Source organism: Pan paniscus, chromosome 11 (assembly GCF_029289425.2).
Source record: "Pan paniscus chromosome 11, NHGRI_mPanPan1-v2.0_pri, whole genome shotgun sequence".
NCBI classification, from domain to species: domain Eukaryota; kingdom Metazoa; phylum Chordata; class Mammalia; order Primates; family Hominidae; genus Pan; species Pan paniscus.
This window is the reverse complement of record NC_073260.2, coordinates 25,836,512-25,857,690: the sequence shown is the minus strand read 5'-3', so window position 1 is coordinate 25,857,690 and position 21,179 is coordinate 25,836,512. Positions and strand designations below refer to the sequence as shown.

Sequence of the window (21,179 nt, the reverse complement as noted above, 5' to 3'; positions counted from 1 at the left end):
CAGGGACACGTTTTGTGGGACCCTGAGGGTTTGCTTTGTGTTTCTGGCTAGTTTAGAGCCTTCTTTCCATTGCTTGGACTTTGAAGTCTTCTCAGACAACCAATTCCTTGACTCCTTCTGAGCTCTTGAGTCACTTTCTTCGCCTCTTCTCTTAACATTATTATTATCATTATTATTATTAATTTTTATTTTTGCCTCATTTGCTCTTCCTCTTTGGTCTCTGGATTCTTTCACATTCAGGAACTGCACAGCTGTAAGCACATTGCTACCTCTCTGTATAGTGAGAGCTTTAGGTCAGATATACCTGGGTAATGGTCCCTGGCTGTGTGGCCATGGACAGGTCACTTAACCTCTCTGAGCTCTAGGGTCCTCGTCTGTAAATGAGGGCAGTGGTGTTATTTACAAGTGAGGATCCACTGAGCAGAAAGTAAGCGTTCAACACATGAAGACTTCTCTTGGGCTGCACTGAGACAGAGCTGTGGTGGGAAGGGTTAGGGTCACTACCAAGATGCCTTATAGCCCAGGGTTCTGGAGTCCTCATGTTTGGGCCCCATTGGAGAAGCCAAAGCCCCTGAGAGCTCCTTCAAGGATGTCTCCCTGTTGTCTCTGCAGCCCAGATTTCCTCAAGCCTCTGTATTTGTGCTACACTCAAGAAGCCAAGCCATATTTTGATATATATTCTATATTTTTAAATTACAAAAGTAACAGTGATTGCAAATATAATACACATTAAATCAAAATGTATCAATTAAAATCCCACTCCCTGGAGTGAGGAGTGTGGCATTTTAACTATTTTAAAAATGTATAACTATAGAGAAATGTGTCGTTTTGTTTTACAAAATTGGATTCTATGCTAGGTATTTTTGCACATTGTACTATTTTGATTTATGATAGACAGATTTCTATTTCTGCCCACATAGCTCTACTTTATTTTTTAATAGTTGCATAAAATTCTGCCATATGAAGTTAGCACAATTCATTTTATTCATCTTCTCTTGATGAATGTTTGTTATTTTCTTAAATTACAAAAATGCTGCTGAGAACATCCTCATATGTTCATATTTATACCTCCTTGTAAGTATTTCTGTAGGATAGAGTCTCAGAAGTGGGGCTGTGGGGTCATCTTTAACAGGTTGATAGCTGAATGTCAACCTGTTGGCTTTTTAAATGTCACCAACAGTCCAACACACACTCACGATACCCTTCAGTGCATGCCAAGCCCTTCTGGCTGGTTCTTCTTCAGAAGAGACAAGGTGTCAGGTGTTTGATATCTCAAAGGGAAGTTCACATACTTAATAACACTTTGTTTTCTTTGGAGAATCTAAAATTGGATTTTATTGCTTTTGACTAAAGGCCACTGCAGGATTTGCAAAACAAAGAACAGTGTAATCTTTAGTGGCATTAAAGGATCAAGTGGATTTTCTTAGCATAAAAATATGCTGAGCGTGCCTGTTGGTTTACCTATAATGTCTAAGAATAGCCTCTGCCTTTATTTTTGGAGCAGCTAATGCATAAAAGAGATAAAAGTGATGTCCATGTCTGTACTAGAGTGTGAGTAACTGGCTGTTTCTTAAACTGATTTCTCATTAATGCAATTAAACTTATCCACAAGGAATTTGATAATATTAGCTCACATTGTGTGGCGCTTTACTCAGTCTGCAAAAAGCTCGTGGAAGGAGCCTGTAAGAATGCCAGGCAGGGACTCTTCTCCCTGTTTGGGCTGTTGAGAAAACTGAAGGGGTTAAGGGGTTTAAGCCAATTTTTTTGTGGCTAGTTGGTGGCAGAGCTGGGATAGGAGCCTCCTGACTTCTGACTTTCAAGTCCAGTGCTCTTTCAGCCAGACACTTAGAGCAGAATAAAAGCAAATATGGAAAATCTTACAGCTTAAGGGTTGCTCCAAGCCCCAGGTGCTGGGCTGGAGGCTCCAGGAGCATTTGGTCAGAGATGTAGGCTTGGGGGATCAGGCTGTGGAGAGGCTTGCAGAGACCAGCTGCCATGGAGGGTGAGGGCCACTTTTCCCCTTCTGTTTGCTTTTTTCCTACTTTGAGGAGTGGAAGTATAGGAAGCTGGAGGGTGATGGGGCCATCTTGACTGCAGGTCAGGACTGCCCTTGGCTGAGGCTGTACTGAGCACTGCTCCTGGTTCTGTGTGAGATGATGAGGATGCGTTATCTGGGGAGGCTGTGGCTCCCCACCTTCTCGGGGAGGTTGTGGCTCTCAGCCTCCAGAGGACAGCAAAGTAGCCAGTTCTGTTTGCTCTCTGTCAACCCAGGTGACACTGTTTGCCTATTCGGACCTGCTGCTCTTCACCAAGGAGGACGAGCCTGGCCGCTGCGACGTCCTGAGGAACCCCCTCTACCTCCAGAGTGTGAAGCTGCAGGAAGGTAAGCAGATGCCGTAGGTGCCCAGAGCCCCTCTCAACTTGCCCCAGTCCCGCTGCTCTGGGCAGCCCTCTGGGATCTGGCTGCCAGTCATCCATAGGGCACTGGAGTGTGTGCTGCTGGGCTCTGTCCATGGGCTAGTAGGTCTCAGACACTGGCATTCTTTCTAGGCTGGTAAGCCTTCTGATATACCTGAGGTTTTCAGGGAAGTTTCTATTCTAGAGACTTTCCAGAGAGGCTATGGAGTCGGGTAGGAAGAGCTTTGGATTCAGACAGACCTGTGTTCAAATCTTGGCCCTGTCCCTCCATACTGGGATGACTGTGGGCACTGTACTCAGCCTCTCTGAGACTGTTTCCTCCCGTGTAAATAGGGATAAAAATAGTAACTGAGAAGGTTGCTGTGAAGATTAAGCTAGGTCATAAATGCAAAGTGCCTGGCCCATAACAGGTGCCCAATAAATACTTGTTGCCACCCACTCACCCCGCAGATCTGTGGACAGAGACCGCAACTCGGCTCTACTCAGCTGCATGGCCCTGCGGAGCCCAAGCCGCTGGGGCTCAGGCACATGTGGGAGCGTGGAGGGAATTTCTAACCCAAACTTTCCACCATGCCCTCCACTCGTGGGAGGGGAAGCCAGCTGGGAGTATCTGTCAGTGGTTTGGTTTGGCGCCTGAGGTCTCTGCTGAGAGGGGCTCGGTTTCCTCTCCCAGATCATGAAAACAACAGACCCGTTTGAGGATGGGTGACAGGGGCAGAGAGGAAAATATTACCCAGTAAAAGAGTTCTGTTTTGGCGGGGTTTGCTCCGGGAAAGCTTCCTGGCTGTTTGCAAACTGTCCTGCCTGCTCAGTGCCTGAGTGTTCCTCCTCCTCGGAAACCCATTCAGTATGAGAACTGCCACTCTCACTTCCCCACAGGAAGCCACTGACAACTTCTCCATCTCGGGCTCTGGCCTTTCCCCTGTCCATGGAAGGGAAAAGCAAGTCACCTCACTGGGTCAGCTCCTCCCTCCAGGCGGGCTCAGCCTGACCACAGGGCGGTGGGAAGAAGCCGCCTGAGCAACTCCAGTTCCAGCACTGGCATTCCCAGAGTTCCCCATGCCTGCTGGAGGGCATTAGGTTGGAGCTCCAGTGGCCTCTGTTCCTGGGCTTCCCTGCCGTCCTCTCCATACCCCCAGCCCCTCCCTGGCTCCCTCACATCCAGCTTCCCATATGCCCATTCTTCAGCCTGCAGTGTGCATATTCACACATGCACTCACACCGAGTCCCTTCTTCTCTGCTTCCCCCTCCCTGCCCCCAGCCCAGACAGTCTAGGACCCCGTCACATTTGAGGGAGGAGCACTGGATGGGCCAGGGCTCAGTAATATGCCCTGGTTGGTACACGAATGGAACCCTCGCTCTGTTGTGCACATTACAAGGCTGAGGCTATAACCCAGGACCCTGGTTTGCTCAGCTTCCTGTGAGAAGGAGGGAGGGAAGAGAAGCAAGGCTCACACTGGCTACAATTTGGGTGGAGGTGGAGGTTGGGGGGAGAAGGTAGTAGAGGAGCTGAGGGCAGTGGCTGGGAGTCTGGGATCTGGGCGTGGTACTGCTGTGCTGTGCTGTGCTGTGCTGTGTGGCTTCAGCTGGCCCTTTCCCTTTGCCAGGCTTCAGTTTCTCTGACTGGGAACTAAGGGTGGGGCCAGCGCTTTGTGTCCCTCCCAGCTCTGATGCCCCCACACAGAACCCCAGAGCTTGCTGTGAGCAGCTGCTGGACCATGCCTATATTATCCTGCCTCTACCCCTCTGGGGGCCTGGATGGGGAATTGGTTGGGATCTCCCCTTCTGGAGGCCCCAGGCCCCAGACTTGAAGCTAGGGGTGGGGTGTGCTCCATCCTCCACTGGGTTGTGATGGTCAAGGTGGGTGGTGTGGGGCCTTGGGGTGTCACAGAGACTCTCCAGGTGCTGAGCTGCTTTTGAGCTGCAGCCTTGTGTAAGCCTGGCACTGTGGCTTCCTCTCCCTGCAGATGGAGGGCGAGCTGCACAAGGGCTGAGGATGGCCAAGGCAGCACTTCTCAGGAGAGACCACCATGGACGGAAGAGCCCCTTGGGTTGGTGTGGGAGAGGGGCCTGTGTGTGTGTGTGTGTGTGTGTGCATGTGTCTGCCTGCCCTGGAATTTTTGGATAGATGGTTTGGGGCCAAACTCCAGGGAGCCTGAGAGCTGCTGAGAGGGATGGAAATGGCTCCATTTCTAGGTGCACAATCCAACGCTTAGATTTCTTTCCAGGCACCGATAGAGCCCTTGCCTTCCCCCAGCTGCCCCCACTCCCCTGAGACAGGCTTGTGGGCCCAGAGGCTCACGGAAGTTTAGTGACCCCTTCTCCTGCAGTCTAAATTGGAGCCGCAGGACCCAGTGTTCTGAGTCCTGGCGTCCAATTTCCTGCCTGCTTCCCCTGTGCCCCAAGAGACCTGCTGCAGCAGCAAGGGCCTGAGGCTTTTAAGGGATGCATTTGGGACCTCAGCTGGAGCCTCTGTTGGCAGAATGGTCTCTGATTAATATTGCTCATGACTCCTAGGTTTCTTATTTGTCTCTTTCAAACCACCATGTATGCAGAATTCAATTTGGGGCAAAGAAGATGGCAAACAAGGAATGCACCCAACCTTTCTGGCTGGTTGGGGCTGGCAGGGGCTGCTCCCTGGCAGGGGAGAATCAGCCCCATGCTAGGGACCAAGGTATCCCTGTGTAACTTGTCTGAAGAGTCCTTAGCTCCATTGGCCAAGCATACTCCCAGGGCCTAGCCTGGGACATGGAACACTGTGGGTGCCTAATCAATGTTTGTTGTGTGAATGAATGACTAAAAGGAGAGCAGAAGTGTTGCCTCAGTTCGGGAGCTGGGGGTGCACCTCTCCCCCAGGGCTCCTGGGTGGTAGTCACTTAAATCTTGTCTGGCCCCGTCCTGCCCAGCCTCCCCTAGGCTTCAGCAGGGCCGAATAGCAGTGTAATGGGAACAGGCGGAGAGCTGGCGCTAACAATTGGGACATCTCCGGTCAGCCGGGGCCCATTGTGGTCTCTTCCTGCCTCTGCTGCCCGCTAGTTTTGCTACTCTTTGTGTTGCTGCCTCCCAGGCGGCCAGCGTCATGCCCATAGTGTGTCTTTCTGGCCTGCTCGGGTGTCTCAGAAGTGGTCTGGAAATGTTCTGCTGATTATTAGGCTCTCCAGTCACCTTGGAGCCAGGTAGGCAGTTGCAGAAAGTCAGTTGCCTTGGTCTCAGCTGCTGGAATGTTTGGAGTTAACTCTTGGTTAGTCCTCATTTTCTGAGCACGTCCTCAGAACCCACATCAGTGATAGCAGTGCTGGGGTGGTAGCAGTGGAAGGGACACGTTGCCACCTCTGGGGCTCATAGCCTGGTGGAATGCAGACGAGTAACCGTGGAGGGGTAGAAGTGTGACATGGTGGTCAGGACATAGGCTCTGGAGGCAGGCAGTCCTCACTTCAAAGCTCGGCTTTGCCACTTACTCAATGTATGCCCTATTCATGTTGTTCTCCCTCCCTGGGCCTCAGTCTCTATATCTGGAGAATGGGGACAATACCCCTTCTGCTTGCCTCAGACAGCGAAGGGGGTTTGCTTAATGGTTGAGTTTTGGATCTCAGATCAGGTGAGAGAGGGCTCTGGGAAAGTGACGGAGGGGTCAGACCTGGGCCAGGAAGCTATCTCTGGGGCCCACCCAGCCCGTGATTGGGGATCCCTCCTGCATGGTCCATGTATTCCTTGCGGGAAGCGAGGTCCACTCTGGAACCCAATGGCTCCTTGTTGCATTTCAAAATGGCCAAGGCAGTTGGAATGTTTAAAGGAAAACCCAGATGTGTGCTGCCCTTCTCCTCCCTCCTAGCCCCCAGTTCTAATGTTCTAGAAGGGGCAGAATTTCTCTCCTGGGTCAGCCCGTTGCAGCCTGTTTTCTACAGCTGCAGTTCCTCTCCGGCACCCTTGGCTTCCTCAGTTTGTTGTTCTTTTATGAGGCTCTGAACCCATTCCGTCCTCCTCTCAAAGTACTGCCAGCACAAGGCTGTGACATGGAACAGATTTCAGAGAAAGTTTTCAGTAATGCAGGGAGGTTGGGGAAGGAGGCAAGGGTGTCACAGCACAGAAAAGTTGTCAAGGCAATCCATCCACCATTCCCTGCCATAGGAAATATGTCTCAGGGAGTGTTCCCCCAACCTCAGCCTCCTGTTTCCCTGCAGCTCTCATCTCCTGGACTTTCCTCTCCCTTCTAGAACCTTCTCTTTTCTTGCTGCCAGCTTCTAACCCCCAAGTTTCTGTTGTTTTCTTACATAGATCCTTTTGACTCTTACTTGGCACTAGGATCTGCTTCTGGAAGGCCAAAGAAATGTCCCAGTGTGTTCTCTTAAACAAAAGAAACCACCTCCTCTTGTCTCCACCCTCAGCAACACAAGGAACCAGCAGAAGCTTTGAAATTACAGTTTTCTTAAACATGGTGGACTTCTTAGGCAGGACTCCCTCCCTCCCCAGTCCATCGCTAGATGGGAAGAAGTAGAAAGATTTATTCTCCCTAAGTCCGAAGTGAACCCTCATTTACATATGGGAGATTTTTTAATCTGGCTGTGGCTGGCAGCCCTTGGCCCTAGGGATAGCTTTGTCTCAGAACTGCCCATATATACCTTGCTTCGAGGGGGCCTGGCCTTCACCCACACCAGGGCCCTCATTTCTTAGGAATTGACTTGACCCACAGTCTCTATTTTTATCTTGCTGTCTTCTCTTTGCAACTAATTTTGCTGTCTTTGACAATTTCTTTACTTCAAGTATGTGTTAAGGGTTCTACCTTGAGCCCAGCACTGGCCTGGTGCTTTGAGAGGACAGAGGAGCTGGATAGGGCATATATGGTGGGCATTTGAGAGGTGGGGTGTGTAGTGGTAGGAGTGTGGGCTCTGGATCCAGGCTACCTGGGTCTAAATCTTGATTCTCTTCCTTACTCCTGGGCAAGTTACTCAATTCATCTGTGCCTCAGTTTTCTCAAGAGTCTTGGGTGAAAAGAGCCCTGTCTTCCAGGGGTTGTTGTGAGGGTCAAGCATATCCATGGGAAGCATAAGGAACAGTGGTTGGCATGGAGCACTGTGATGCGCTAAGGTCCTGTGGCCCTTTAAGCATTTACTGTTTTACGTGCTGCGTGGTTGCTTCCCTCAACAATGACAGTTTGCCTAGCGAGACCCATTGCATGGTCACAGGGAGTAACCATCCTGGGCCCGTGCCCAGACAAGTGCCCTAAGCGGGAGTGCTGCCAGGCCCTGAGGAGTGGCTGCAGTGGGCAGGGCAGGTGTCCTGGAGGGAGGGACCGGGCTGCTTCTCTGCACTTGCTCTTCCTTGAACACAATTTGTGCTTCTCTTGGAATGTCCTTTCTTCCCACCTTGAGTCCAAACTCAACAGGGCCCTCCTTCAGGAAGCTTTTCCCAGAAGCTGGGTGTCATCTCCTGGTCCTCCTGCTTCTGAAGCGCTCTGAGCAATCACCTTCTCTCGGCGTTGACATTGGACCTTAGCTCCTCTGCTGAAGGAGGCAGTTGCTGACAGCCCTCCCAGATGCCTCCCAGGTGGAGGGGAGTTAGTGAATGGTTGCAATTGGGATCCTGGACTAAGGGTTAGGAGGCTCTAGGAAAACATACAGAGAGGTGAAGCCTGGGCCTGGAAGCTGTCTGTGGGCTCCACCCAGTCTATGACAGGGTATCCACCTGCATAGCCCACCATTCCTTGGCGGAAAACAAGGCTCCCTATTGAATTTCAAAATGGCAAAGGCAGTTGGAGCATTTAAAGGAAAATCCAGATGTGTGCTGCCTCCAGGTCTCTCACTGCAGAAATCATGGAAGGGAGGAGGCCTCCTGGGATGGATGAGGGCTCCCCCCAGTACCTGATGCCCAGAGGGTGCTGCTGGCTACCTCTCCTGGGGATGAGGTTTCAGCATTCCTTGGGCTAGGCTGACCCGCAGGCAAATGCCTTAGAGCTGTACATTACCCTGGTTAGTTACGTAGCCAATTTTCCTCCAGAGACTTCCCTGCCTCCCTTGCCTGCCTCTCTCTTTTCCCAGGAGGTGCCACACACAGCCTTCTGGGCAAGACAGCTGACTGTGCTGGAGCAAACTGCTGAGGCTCTTTATCCAGTTCTAATGCAAATCTTACTTTTTGTTCCCTCAAAGGTTCTTCAGAAGACCTGAAATTCTGCGTGCTCTATCTGGCAGAGGTGAGTCCTTTCCTCTGGATTTGAGGAGAGAGATCTTCGACCTGGTGCTTGAGGGGAGACACTGGGCTGGGATCTAGACCAGTGTTCTGATGCCAGCCTCCATACCCACTCATGCCGAAGTCCTGGGCAAGGCCAGAGTAGCGGTTTTTTGCTAGGTAGAATGGGTCTAGCCATTCCTACCCCTGCCTCTCTCACCTCTGTGTTAAAGAGCAGTGGACAGGAAAGTGCTTAGAACAGACCCTTGAGATTTTCTGTGCAGGACCTCCTGAACTGCAGGAATCTCAGTGGGGGTGTGGCCGGGCAACTGTGCATCACCCTGTTTACTGGTTAATAGCCCTTCCTCTAGAGATCACCCTGATTCCTGTACCTGCCTCTTGCTTCCACGTTTTCCAGGAAGTACCACCAACGACCCCTTGTACAGGGTCTTCTCAGTGTTTCAAAAGGCCTGAAGGTATTTGTACCTTTACCTGGGCCAGATAATACAGGCTAAAACAAACATCCAGTGTCTGGGTTTCAGGCTGGAATGATACCCACTCAGTGTGGTTGAGATTCCTGGTTATCTCAGTCTGATCAGAAGCTTAGATAGGCAGTGCTGTGCCTTTGCTGAGCAACATCTGGCAAGTAACTTATTACTTGATTTGGTTTGGTAGATAAAATATCATTAAGGCTGGGGGTTAACCCAAGAGATCCTTGAAGATGAAAAAGTTGAGAGCCACTGAGCTATACAAATACTTTTCAATTTTCGGTGAATTTTCTATTCACTGCAGGGCGGTGTCTGTTCAAGCAAGGATGCATTAGACACATTCCTGCCTCTGCCTTCACTTAAGTTTGTCTCATGCAACAGTCCAGGGAACCTGTTTTGTGGGAGGTGGGACATGGTCTATATTGGCTGGCCAAGAGAAACACACCCCTTTGAGAAGGAATTGTACACAGTTTATGATTGAAAATCATTCTTTCAGTTCCTGGCTAAGAAGTGCAAGGCCTAGAGAGAGTTTTTGAACAGCCCCCTGGAGGAGAAGACAGTTGATGAGAAGTTAGCTTTAGCGGAGGGCAGAGAGTTCCAAAGAGGCAGTGGACATTGCTGGGGCTCAGCTGGGGAACTGGGCTGCCTGAAATACAGACCTGAGGGCCAAGAGGGCATTGGATGTCCTCCCCTGTGTCAGGCACATTCCTCCGGAGCACAGGAAGTGGCTGGTGGAATCACTTCAGTGCTGGAGGGTGTTTAGTTCCACAGAGCCAAGCAAGCAGAGAGGAGAAGCCATGACCAGGCTAGGCTCTTCCTCCAGCCTCACCACACTGGATTCTGATTCTCGGGCAGTTCCTGAAAAGAGGCTCCAGGTTCTTTAATGCCAATAGAGCTTCCTTCCAGGTTGGGTTAGTTTTTCCCAGAGAAAAGGACTTCTGCTCCATTAGTTTCCTGGGATCTGTGACCTGCTGGCTTCCAGAGATTGTGAAGGGATATTGATTTGGGGCTTTTTGTTTCAGTAAAGTGCCAGGTGATCTGATCTCCAGGGGCTGTGGGATTGAGCTTACAGGCAGCTAGAAGCCTCTCTCTTCTCTTAATGGGTTGCTATTTAGAAGAAGTACTGTAATTCAGGGAAGACAAGATGCCTTCTTGCTCTGTAGCCTGGACCACTCTTAACATGGGTGGTTTTGGATCCTATCAAGAGCCTGAAACTCACATCTTAGTTGGAACTTCTGACAAGTGATTTCTCTTCATTGCCTGACATGCAGGTGGCATCCAGAGAAGAAAAAGAGAGTCAGGATTTGGAGAAGTTTTTTGACTCTGCATTGAGAAAGGCCCAATTGCCTGGGTGATGGCAGCTCTGATTGTTCTCTAGCTGCAAGATCCTGGGTGGTGTTATCCGAAAGTAGTCCTGGGCTCTGGGTCTCTATTGCCCGGACAGGTGTGTTTCTCAGTTCCTGCAAATACACTGGACAGATGCAGCCCACAATTGGCTTCAGAACACAGAAGGCTCTGAAGTCAGTTGGGTCCATGGGCACATTGGTCAGGGACTATTCTCTAACCTAGAATCTGATGTTGGCTCCATTAATTTAAGAGTCTTGGAGTTAGGAAAACCTAGATTTGAATCTTGGCTCTGCCATTTTCTGAGTGATCTGGGGCCAGTTACAAACTCATCTCTGAAATGGGGCTGGTTCTACCCTGCAGGGTTGTGGTAATGATTAAATGAGATTCAATAAGACTTGCATCCAAAGCACTTAGCACAGAGCCTGGCACACAGTGAGCGCTCAATAAATGGTAGCTATTGTTATTGTCAGTTTCAAAACAAGGGGAAGGGCTCTTCATATTCATTTACTCTCCATTAGAGAAATCACAAATGATTTATTGGTCTTTTAAGAAGAAAGCTAAGAGGAATAGCTCATATTCTTTGTAATGTGCATATACAGTTATACAAATATGGTAAGATCACAGATTCTGGAGGAGGCAGAAGACAAACAGTGAATCTCTCCTCTCCCGAGACCTCCTGGGGCCAGTGACATAACCTCTCTGAGCCTTAGTTTTCTCATCTGAAAAATGGTAGCAGCTGCTTTCCTTCCTACCTATGTCATAGGGTCATTAGGAGAACTGAATTAAATGACAGAATTTTTATCAAAGCAAATGAACCAACTTAATTTATGGCTGAAGAGGTTTTGTTTTTTACAAAGATACAGTTAATTCAGGAGCAAGGAGGTAAGGCAAGAGCGGGATTTTAAAGAGGCCAAGAGGAGCTGGGTGTCTGGTTGGATTTCAGGATGCCCATGTTTAAATGCACAGGTCTGTGCCCAGTGCTTCTGGGCCAGGGCCAGTGCATCTGAAAGGTCTGTGCTTGGCTGACCACCCCATAGTCAGGAGGCACTGTCTGAGTGAGTTATGTGAGGAAGCCTTCAGGGCGGCTTATGGCCTTGACCACAGAGCCTGGTATTGAGGGCACAGTGGGCATCAGTGTTGGGACCGACGAGTTGGATCACACCCTGGATTAAAAGAGATGGTTTACCTGTGAGGGAAGCCAGGAACGTAATGAGTGTCCCCAATTTAGACAGATTTAGGCAGATGGGAATTCAGCCTCCCTGGAGGGAGCTGGCTTAGTGCTCTCTCTCTTGGCTTGGCCAGGAGAGAGAGACCAAAGCTTAGGTCTCCCGAAAATGTTTGCCCATCTAAGCCAGCCAGCTCTGCCCCCTGCCTTGGAAGCCTTCTGGGTCCTCTAGTATTACAGCTTCAAGCTCTGAGAGCCAGAGACCCAGCCCTACACTCTGCTGTTGAGACAGGCAATACGGTCACCATCTCAGGTGAAGAAATAATGGCTTTCCAAAGGAGATTCCCATGGGGCAGGGCAGCAGAGGGTGGTTCTTGTGGTGTCAGCAAAACAGGCATAATCATGGCTGTTACCTTGCAGTGTTGTTGGAAGAAATGTCGAGGTATCACTGGTAAGGGGCTTAGCACTATGCAGGGCATGGGATTTGAGGGGGCTGCCTCAGTATTGAGGGTAGGTGGCTCTCTCACTGTGAGAGGCCCTCCCAGGATGGGGGGAGCTCTTTCATACTTTTGTAGGGAGGGGGACACCATCCTGGAGCTTAGAGCAGTGGACAGTTATACAAAAAGCTGCCAGCGAACTCTGCAGCTGCTCTGTGACCCAGCTACCTACAGAATTTCTCCTGGAGGCTTTGCATTCTGGTCGCCTCTTGGTCCAGTCTGCAAGAGGGAGCATTCCTGCCAGCCACAGGTGTGGCAGCCTGACCAGGTGATGAGACCTCCCCAGGTGTTGGAGATGAGATCCCAGCATGTGGTTCTCCAAGGCTTTGAGCTGGAGCTCTGCTCCTCATTGGCGATGAGACTCAGGGAGGTCCTTAGCTGCTCTGAACCTTGGCCATTCCCTTCCATAAAATGGGGACAACAATCCATGCCCTTCCTGCCTCTTCACTGCATTGCCAAGATGAGCATGAGATCATGAGTGGGAAAATTCTTTTTTTTTTTTTTGAGACAGAGTCTCACTCTGTTATGCAGGCTGAAGTGCAATGGTGCGATCTCAGCTCACTGCAACATCCGCCTCCTGGGTTCAAGCGATTCTCCTGCCCCAGCCTCCCAAGTAGCTGGTATTACAGGTGCACACCACCATGCCTGGCTAATTTTTGTGTTTTTAGTAGAGACGGGGTTTCATCGTATTGGCCAGGATGGTCTCAAACTTCTGACCTCAGGTGATCCACCTGCCTCAGCCTTTCAGAGTGCTGGGATTGCAGGCATGAGCCACCGTACCCAGCTGGAAAGTTCTTTTTAAAATTGATAATCAGACAAAAGGAATTATTAGTAAGGCAGAATTCCTGCTTTAGAACAGAAAGAAAAGAGGACATGGAGGCCCAGGGAGATTAAGGAATCTGCTGAAGCCCACCCAACTGGGTAGAAGCAGGGCTGGGAGGCTCGGGCCAGGGCCAGGGCCAGCTTCATGGAGTGATGGCCTTTCCAAGCTGGAAGGGACCACAGTTCCTGCCTCACCCCCCACCTTTACATGGGAACACTGGAGACAGGGAGCAGAGGGCCTTCTGGTCAGCATCTGCTTCACCCGGCTTCTCCCTGGGAAATCTTGGGGTCTTTTGCTGGCCATATCCTTCCCCTGCCATGGGCTAGAGGACTCTGGGCAGCGGAGGGAAGCTGTTGTTAAGTAGAAGCTCCAGGAGTGCCTCAGCGCACCACCCAGTTCCCTGAAACCAGCAGGCAGGGCTTTCTTTCCTCTTTCATCAGATGCTCTTAGGAAGATCAACTTCTGAGCACTTTTGGGCCTGAGAGGAATGGCTGGCACTCAGCATGGGAAGTGCTCCCACTCTGAAGGGTGGCATTCCTGAGGGTTGGGTTGGATGCAGGGTAGAAGAAGTCCCTAGATATTATCAGCTGATGCGATAGTCCACCCCAGCTCAAGGCCTGCTTTCGCTGCTTCTGGAACAGCTTCTCCCAAACATTGTTTTTGCTGGCCCCTTCTTTTTTTTTTTTTTTTTTTTTTTTTATATATTTTTTTTTCTTTTTTATTGATCATTCTTGGGTGTTTCTCGCAGAGGGGGATTTGGCAGGGTCACAGGACAATAGTGGAGGGAAGGTCAGCAGATAAACAAGTGAACAAAGTTCTCTGGTTTTCCTAGGCAGAGGACCCTGCGGCCTTCCGCAGTGTTTGTGTCCCTGGGTACTTGAGATTAAGGAGTGGTGATGACTCTTAACGAACATGCTGCCTTCAAGCATCTGTTTAACAAAGCACATCTTGCACCGCCCTTAATCCATTCAACCCTGAGTGGATACAGCACATGTTTCAGAGAGCACAGGGTTGGGGGTAAGGTCACAGATCAACAGGATCCCAAGGCAGAAGAATTTTTCTTAGTACAGAACAAAATGAAGTCTCCCATGTCTACCTCTTTCTACACAGACACAGCAACCATCCGATTTCTCAATCTTTTCCCCACCTTTCCCCGCTTTCTATTCCACAAAACCGCCATTGTCTTCATGGCCCGTTCTCAATGAGCTGTTGAGTACACCTCCCAGATGGGGTGGTGGCCGGGCAGAGGAGCTCCTCACTTCCCAGTAGGGGCGGCCGGGCAGAAGCGCCCCTCGCCTCCCGGACGGGGCGGCTGGCCAGGCGGGGGGCTGACCCCCCACCTCCCTCCCGGACAGGGCGGCTGGCCGGGCAGAGGGGCTCCTCACTTCCCAGTAGGGGTGGCCGGGCAGAGGCGCCCCTCACTTCCCCGATGGGGCGGCTGGCCCGGCGGGGGGCTGACACCCCCACCTCCCTCCCGGAGAGGGCGGCTGGCCGGGCAGAGGGGCTCCTCACTTCCCGGTAGGGGCGGCCGGGCAGAGGCGCCCCTCACCTCCCGGACAGGGCGGCTGGCCGGGCGGGGGGCTGAACCCCCACCTCCCTCCCGGACGGGGCGGCTGGCCGGGCGGGGGGCTGACCCCCCCCACCTCCCTCCCGGACGGGGCGGCTGGCCGGGCAGGGGGCTGACCCCCCACCTCCCTCCCGGACGGGGCGGCTGGCCGGGCGGGGGGCTGACCCCCCCACCTCCCTCCCGGACGGGGCGGCTGGCCGGGCGGGGGGCTGACCCCCCCCACCTCCCTCCCGGACGGGGCGGCTGGCCGGGCAGAGGGGCTCCTCACTTCCCAGAAGGGGCGGCCGGGCAGAGGCGCCCCTCACCTCCCGGATGGGGCGGCTGGCCAGGCGGGGGGCTAACCCCCCCACCTCCCTCCCGGACAGGGCGGCTGGCCGGGCCGGGGGCTGACCCCCCCACCTCCCTCCCAGACAGAGCGGCTGGCCGGGCAGAGGGGCTCCTCACTTCCCAGTAGGGGCGGCCGGGCAGAGGCGCCCCCCCCACCTCCTGGACAGGGCGGCTGGCCGGGCAGGGGGCTGATCCCCCCACCTCCCTCCCGGACGGGGCGGCTGGCCAGGCGGGGGGCTGATCCCCCCACCTCCCTCCCGGACGGGGCGGCTGGCCGGGCGGGGGGCTGACCCCCCCACCTCCCTCCCGGATGGGGCGGCTGGCCGGGAGGGGGGCTGACCCCCCCACCTCCCTCCCGGACGGGGCGGCTGGCCGGGCAGAGGGGCTCCTCACTTCCCAGTAGGGGCGGCCGGGCAGAGGCACCCCTCGCCTCCCGGACAGGGCGGCTGGTTGCTGGCCCCTTCTTACCGTTCATGCCTTAGCTTGTGTGTTGCCCTTTCTAAGAGGCCTTTTCTGATCACCTCAAGTATGACCTCTCCCTTTATGACCTTGGTGACATTTTCACAAGTTGTAATTACAGTTGTCCCTCAGTATCCACCAAGGATTTGTTCCAGGACCCCACAGATACCAAAGTCCAAAGATGCTCAAGTCCTTGACACAAAATGGGGTAGTATTTAATATAACCTATACACATCCTTCCATGTACTTTAAATCATCTTTAGATTACTTATAATATCTAATACAATGTAAGTTCTATATAAATAGTTGTTAAACTGTATTGTTTAGGGAATAATGGCAGGAAAAGAAATCTGTACATATGTAGTACAGATGAATTTTTTTTTTTTTTTTTTTTTTTTTTTTTTTTTTTTGAGACAAGGTCTGCCCTGTTGCCCAGGCTGGAGTGCAGTGGCACAATCATTGCTCACTGTAGCCTCAAGCTCCTGGGCTTCAGCAATCCTCCCACCTTATTCTCCCAAGTAGCTGGGACTACAAGCGCACACCACCACACCCAATTAATTTTTTTTTAAACTTTTTGTAGAGACTGGGTCTCACTGTGTTTCCCAGGCTTGTCTGGAACTCCTGGGCGCAAATGATCCTCCTGCCTTGGCCTCCCAAAATGCTGGTTTACAGATGGGAGCCACTGTGACCAGCCTAAAATATTTTTTCAAATATTTTCCATCCTCTGTTGGTGGACTCCATGGTTGTAGAAACCATGAATAGGGAGGGCTGTATATTATTTCTTTAATTGTTTATTTGTATAAATAACAAATATTATTGTCTTTGCCCCTAACCTGAGAGCATGGGCTTAGTCTGTCTCATTTACCTCTTTATTTCCAATGCCTAGGACTGTCTCTGACACAGAGCAGGTGCTCAATAAATAGTTATTTTATTTTATTTTTTTTCGAGGCTGAGTCTTGCTCTGTCACCCAGGCTGGGGTACAGTGGTGCGATCCTGGCTCACTGCAACCTCTGCCTGCCAGGTTCAAGTGATTCTCCTGCCTCGGCCTCCTGAGTAGCTGGGATTACAGGCACGTGCCACCACGCTGGCTAATTTTTGTATTTTTAGTAGAGATGGGGTTTCAGCATGTTGGCCAGGCTGTTCTCAAACACCTGACCTCATGATCCACCCGCCTCAGCCTCCCAAAGTGCTGGGATTATAGGCATAAGCCACTGCGCCCAGTCAATAAATAGTTATCAAATAAATGAATTACTGAATAGTAATACTAGTGACTGTTTGTTGAGGCCTGATTGTTGTCCTCCTTGCTTGCCCTCCTAGTAGCTCTGAAAGCCAGGTGATGCCATTATATCCCCATTTCACAGGCAGCTTGGTACTTTCCTGAGGTTGACAGCTGGGAAGTGGCACAGCTGGGATTCAAACCAGGCCCTTCCAACTGCAAAATGAGAAAGGGCTGGATAGAAACACTGTCTTTTTTTTTCTGTTCCAAGGGATCAGCTGATGCTCTTAGCTCCCTGGCTGAGTTCATCTAATCGCAGCCCTTTGGGGTTATAATCAAATTCTAGTGGAGGCAGACAGAGCTTGTACTCCCCTGATGAGAGTACCCGGTTGTGGGTGGCAACCCTGGGCATGTACCACCATCCCTACCCCGCCCCTAGCACACTCTGCTTTAGGGGTGGCTCTCTGGGTCCCTGAAGCTCCCTGGTGCTTGTGCCAAAGCTGACCTGGATTTGACCTTATCCCAGAAGTCCTTCCTGGCAACCAGAGCTTACCAAGGCCATTGCTTGCTAAGCACTATATGAGGCCTAGATGAAAAAGGCCTTTCTAGAAGGGGTTTATAGTTTAGTTGGGGAGACGAGACTATAGTACTTAACAAGGTTGAATAGCGAAGCGGGACCTAAATGTCAGCAGTGCCTGGGATGTTGCTGCCCTCGAGTGAGCCGAACAGTCACAGATTAGACCGAGATCATGTGCTGGGCAGTGGGGCTGCAGAGGGCCACATGACTGCCCGTCAAAGACTTTCCAAAGGACCCTGAGTTGCTGTTTGGGTTCTGTTGGTATGCCCGTCCAACCACCCGTTCAGCCTTGGCCTTGGGATCAGAGAAGAGCGCTGTGAGGAAGATGGGTTCTGTGAGCCGGGGGAGGTGGGGAGGGTTCCTGGCTCCACAGAGAATCAGCCTGAGGCCCTGGCCCTCTGGGCTTCCCACGTGCTCCCCCAGCTGCTTTGTGCTGCCTGCCCCTGGGGGTGACCTCATCGGCTCTGTCCTGCTCTCCACAGGCCTCTGCTGTGTTGGGAGCCACTGCCTTCCTCCCCTCCCCCAATCTGTGGGTCCACAGCTCGCCAGCTGGCCCTTGAACCCACTTCCCTGCGCCTCTGGCTGCCTCAATGTCACTGGGGATTAGTGTGCATTTGCGGCTTTTGGCGGACACTCCCCTCCTGGCTGCAGCCTCACCCTCTGGAGCCCAGGGATGGGCTTGGGCCTGGGAGCCCCCTGAACCAGGGAGCAGCCCTGACCGTCCGTTTCTCTATTTTCCCTGACGTCAGAAGGCAGAGTGCTTATTCACTTTGGAAGCGCACTCGCAGGAGCAGAAGAAGAGAGTGTGCTGGTGCCTGTCGGAGAACATCGCCAAGCAGCAACAGCTGGCAGCATCACCCCCGGACAGCAAGGTAAGGGCCTTGACAGTGGCTGTGGCCTGGCTGCCTCGTTTCCCCTCAGCCAGCCTAGACCCTTGAGCCTCTGCATTGAGCTGGGGGCCAGCCTGAGCTTCCAACTTGGCTCTGGGCAATAAGCTCTTGGCAAGCGGGGACCTGTGCCCGAATGTCTCTCCCCCTTGGCATGTCATTGGGTCTGCTGAGTGGGTCTGACAGTGCTCGTGTAGAGCGACAGAGCCAAATTAAGCGTGGCCCATCAGTTCTGCACTCTGTTCTTCGGTTTGCCTATGGCAAGGTTTAATTTGGGCTGGCCTCCCTGATGCTGCCTGGCATGCGTTCACCTCTGCCATTGGGTAGCCTGTGCCTGGGGGCAGCACACTGGTGTTTAACATTGGCCCCAGGCGGATGCGATAGAGGGGATGTTTGCGGCAGAAGCTGTTGTATGCTGTATAGTTCCATGTGGGCCAGAGCCAAGTAGAGCCGAGTGTGGACTGCTGGGGTCTGGGGACTGGCTGGCAGGAGCACCGGGGAAGATTAGAGACTCCCAGGGGAGGCTGTTCTGGGCCGGGCACTGCTCAGCCCATCCAGTGCCTGGGGAGAGGGGATGGGATAGGAGCTGGACCACACAGCCTTCCCCTTTGACACTCCGATGCCAGCCACAAAGTACAGTTATATTACCCCATTTGTGAGTCATTCAGGTCCCTTCTTTTGCTAAAAGTGCTGGCCATTTGGGAATTGGGTCTGGTTGGCTGCAAAAGTTGCTGAGGTGGTTGCTCTGCTGGATCTGGGCGAAGAGGAGAGATGAAAGAAAGCTGCAGCCTGTAACTTGCTGGCCTTTTCACTTCTCCCTGGTGCAGTCAGTCCCCTATGCCATGGGCAGCAGGCCTATGCAGGGGGCAGTGGGGGGTAGGCCTGCTGAGGCAGGAGGTAGGGAAGAGGCAGTTGGCAGCCTCTTCTGAGGGCCAGTGGTGGACAGCAGCTCCCCAGCTATTCCCGAAAGGAGTGAGGATCTGAGAATTACATCATCTTAGCTGTGAATGTTCTCTTGTTTTACACTAGCTAGTGGCAAGAATAACTTGGATGAGGGAAGACAGTAGGAAAAGCACGGACTTCTGAGCCACCCTCTACCACCAACTGGCAGTGGGAACTTGGGCAAGTCACTTTGCTGCTCTGTACTTTGATGTCCCCATCAGTAACCTGGGACAATAGTCCTTCCCTCAAAGGGTTGTTGTGAGAATGAAATGAGAGGGTGCATATACGGGCTATAGCACAGTGCCTGGTATGCAGTAGGCACTCACTCAACCATAGCTGTGGGGAATGCATTGCCCCCTGCCCAGCCCCAGGTGGTTTGTTGCAGGACTGGCTGGTTGCCACTGTCAGGTTCTTCTACTGAGCAGACACCTGTCCCCATGCCTGTAGGCTGCCCTGCCCCACTGATCCTGGGTTGGTCACAGTCAGAATCCAGGCCGCTTTCTCTTCATTGGGGTGGCCTCTGGGATGTCGAATGGCTGAACCTATGCCCCAGTTTTTTTTCCTTTGGGCTTGTGCCTCCTTTTCTGGGGGAAAGAGCTCTTTGTGCCTCACTATCAGAGTTTGCTGACTCTGGAGTGTGTTAGCAGCAGCCTTCTCAATACCTTGGAGAATCTCCATCTTCAGGTTTGGGAGGACAGAGGGTGACTGAAGGCAGGCTGTTTCTGAGGCAGGTTGTGGTCCCTGTAGGGCTTTGGGCTTGGCTGGCTGACCCTGGAAGGGCCCAAGGGTTTGAGGCCTGGCTTCAGGGCCACACTAGAATGTATGGGAATCCTGAGCAGAGCAGTTTGGACACCTCTTCAAATCCAAACTCTTCAAACGCGTGTTCCGTGGAGAAGCTGTGTGCTGGACAGGAGAAGGATGAAGGAGGGGGCCCAAGTGCTGGGACAGCCTCAGAATTACCTCCTGGGCCTAAGAACTGGGCCTGGAGCCATACTGGCATATCCCACTTGGGCCACCCTCCTAAGAAGGCCATGATGTAGCTGTCTTTTGTCAGGCTGGCCCTAGAGGTCTCACTGCTCAACCTTCCCCATCCCTACCACCACCATGCACATGCAAAGAGTCTTAGCAACTTACTCCTTCTAGACACTTATGGAATGCTTCCTGAGAGGAATTCCAGTAAATAGATTCTCTCCAGCCCTAGGTAGTTCTAGCAATGCTTTAGCAACCTCACTGACAGGGCCCGCCTGGCTTTCCAGCTGGTCCACAGCATTGTCCACTTGCGCTCAGTTCCGTCAGTTCCTGGCAGCCTCGGGGTGACCAGGAACCTCTTTACCAAGGGCTGGCCACTAAGGTCTCCGTCTCTAGGGCAGAAGAGAAAGGGCCGAACAGAGCCCGGAGGCTGGCTGCTTGCTCTTCAGGTATAAGGGTCCTGCTGGACCGATTTGCTCTGAGACGGAGTGTCGCTCTGTCACCCAGGCTGGGGTGCAGTGGTGCGATCTCAGCTCACTGCAGCCTCTGCCTCCTGGGTTCAAGCGATTCTCATGGCTCAGCCTCCTGAGTAGCTGGTACCACAGGCACATGCCACCATACCTGGCTAATTTTTTTATTTTTAGTAGAGATGGGTTTCACCATGTTGGCCAGGCTGGTCTCGAACTCCTGATCTCAAGAGTAGCACACCTTTGAATGCCTTTTCTGTGTTCTTTCTGCGGATGCTCCACCTTCTGCTGAACAAAGGAAAACACTGCCTAGACCCCCACCCCACCCCTGCACCACCCAAATGCCTCTCTGGGAAAAGGGGGTTTGTAAGGCAACTCCCCAAACTCCCATGCTCTTTTCAAAAGTGTCTGCTGACACCCAGATGTGGGGGATTCTTTAAATATCTTAAGGAATGTAAAGCTCTTCCCAAATTCACAAAACGTAATAAGTGCAATTTACCTTGAAGATGAAATATATGCTTGTTGGGAAGGTAGAGGGAGTCAGGGGAAGATGGACTTAAAGAACAGTTGGGAGGTCACTCCCATGCTGTGGAACCTTCAGCAGCCGCTGGCTGCTGTGGCGTTAGTAGTCCCATCTGGGCACTGGGCCCATGGCTCTTTCTATCTCTCCAGGCTTTGTGATTTTCATGAAAGCTGAGGGCCGGGGGCCATCTAGTCTCCATTTTTTGTAGAAATAAATGAACTACTTTCTCTCTTGTCTCAACTTCCTACTCCTGTTCATCACCCCCTCCTTCCTCTTCAGAGCTCTGCCCCTCTGTTGCTTCATTATCTGTAGCTGGGGGGCGCCTACCTTTCTTCTTCTGCCTG

The 21,179-nt window shown here is 52.2% G+C and overlaps 1 protein-coding gene across 9 annotated transcripts in view; it reads left to right on the top strand.

The window, feature by feature from the left end:
* RGS3 (regulator of G protein signaling 3) overlaps positions 1–21,179 on the top strand; it is a 154,019-nt gene that overhangs the window by 75,356 nt on the left and 57,484 nt on the right. For all 9 annotated transcript variants that reach the window (XM_055117211.3, XM_055117212.3, XM_063594256.1 and 6 more), the window contains 3 exons: positions 2,272–2,383; positions 8,562–8,605; positions 17,797–17,919. In XM_055117211.3, the coding sequence (XP_054973186.1) occupies positions 2,272–2,383; positions 8,562–8,605; positions 17,797–17,919 (279 nt within the window). The remainder of the gene's footprint in view (positions 1–2,271; positions 2,384–8,561; positions 8,606–17,796; positions 17,920–21,179) is intronic.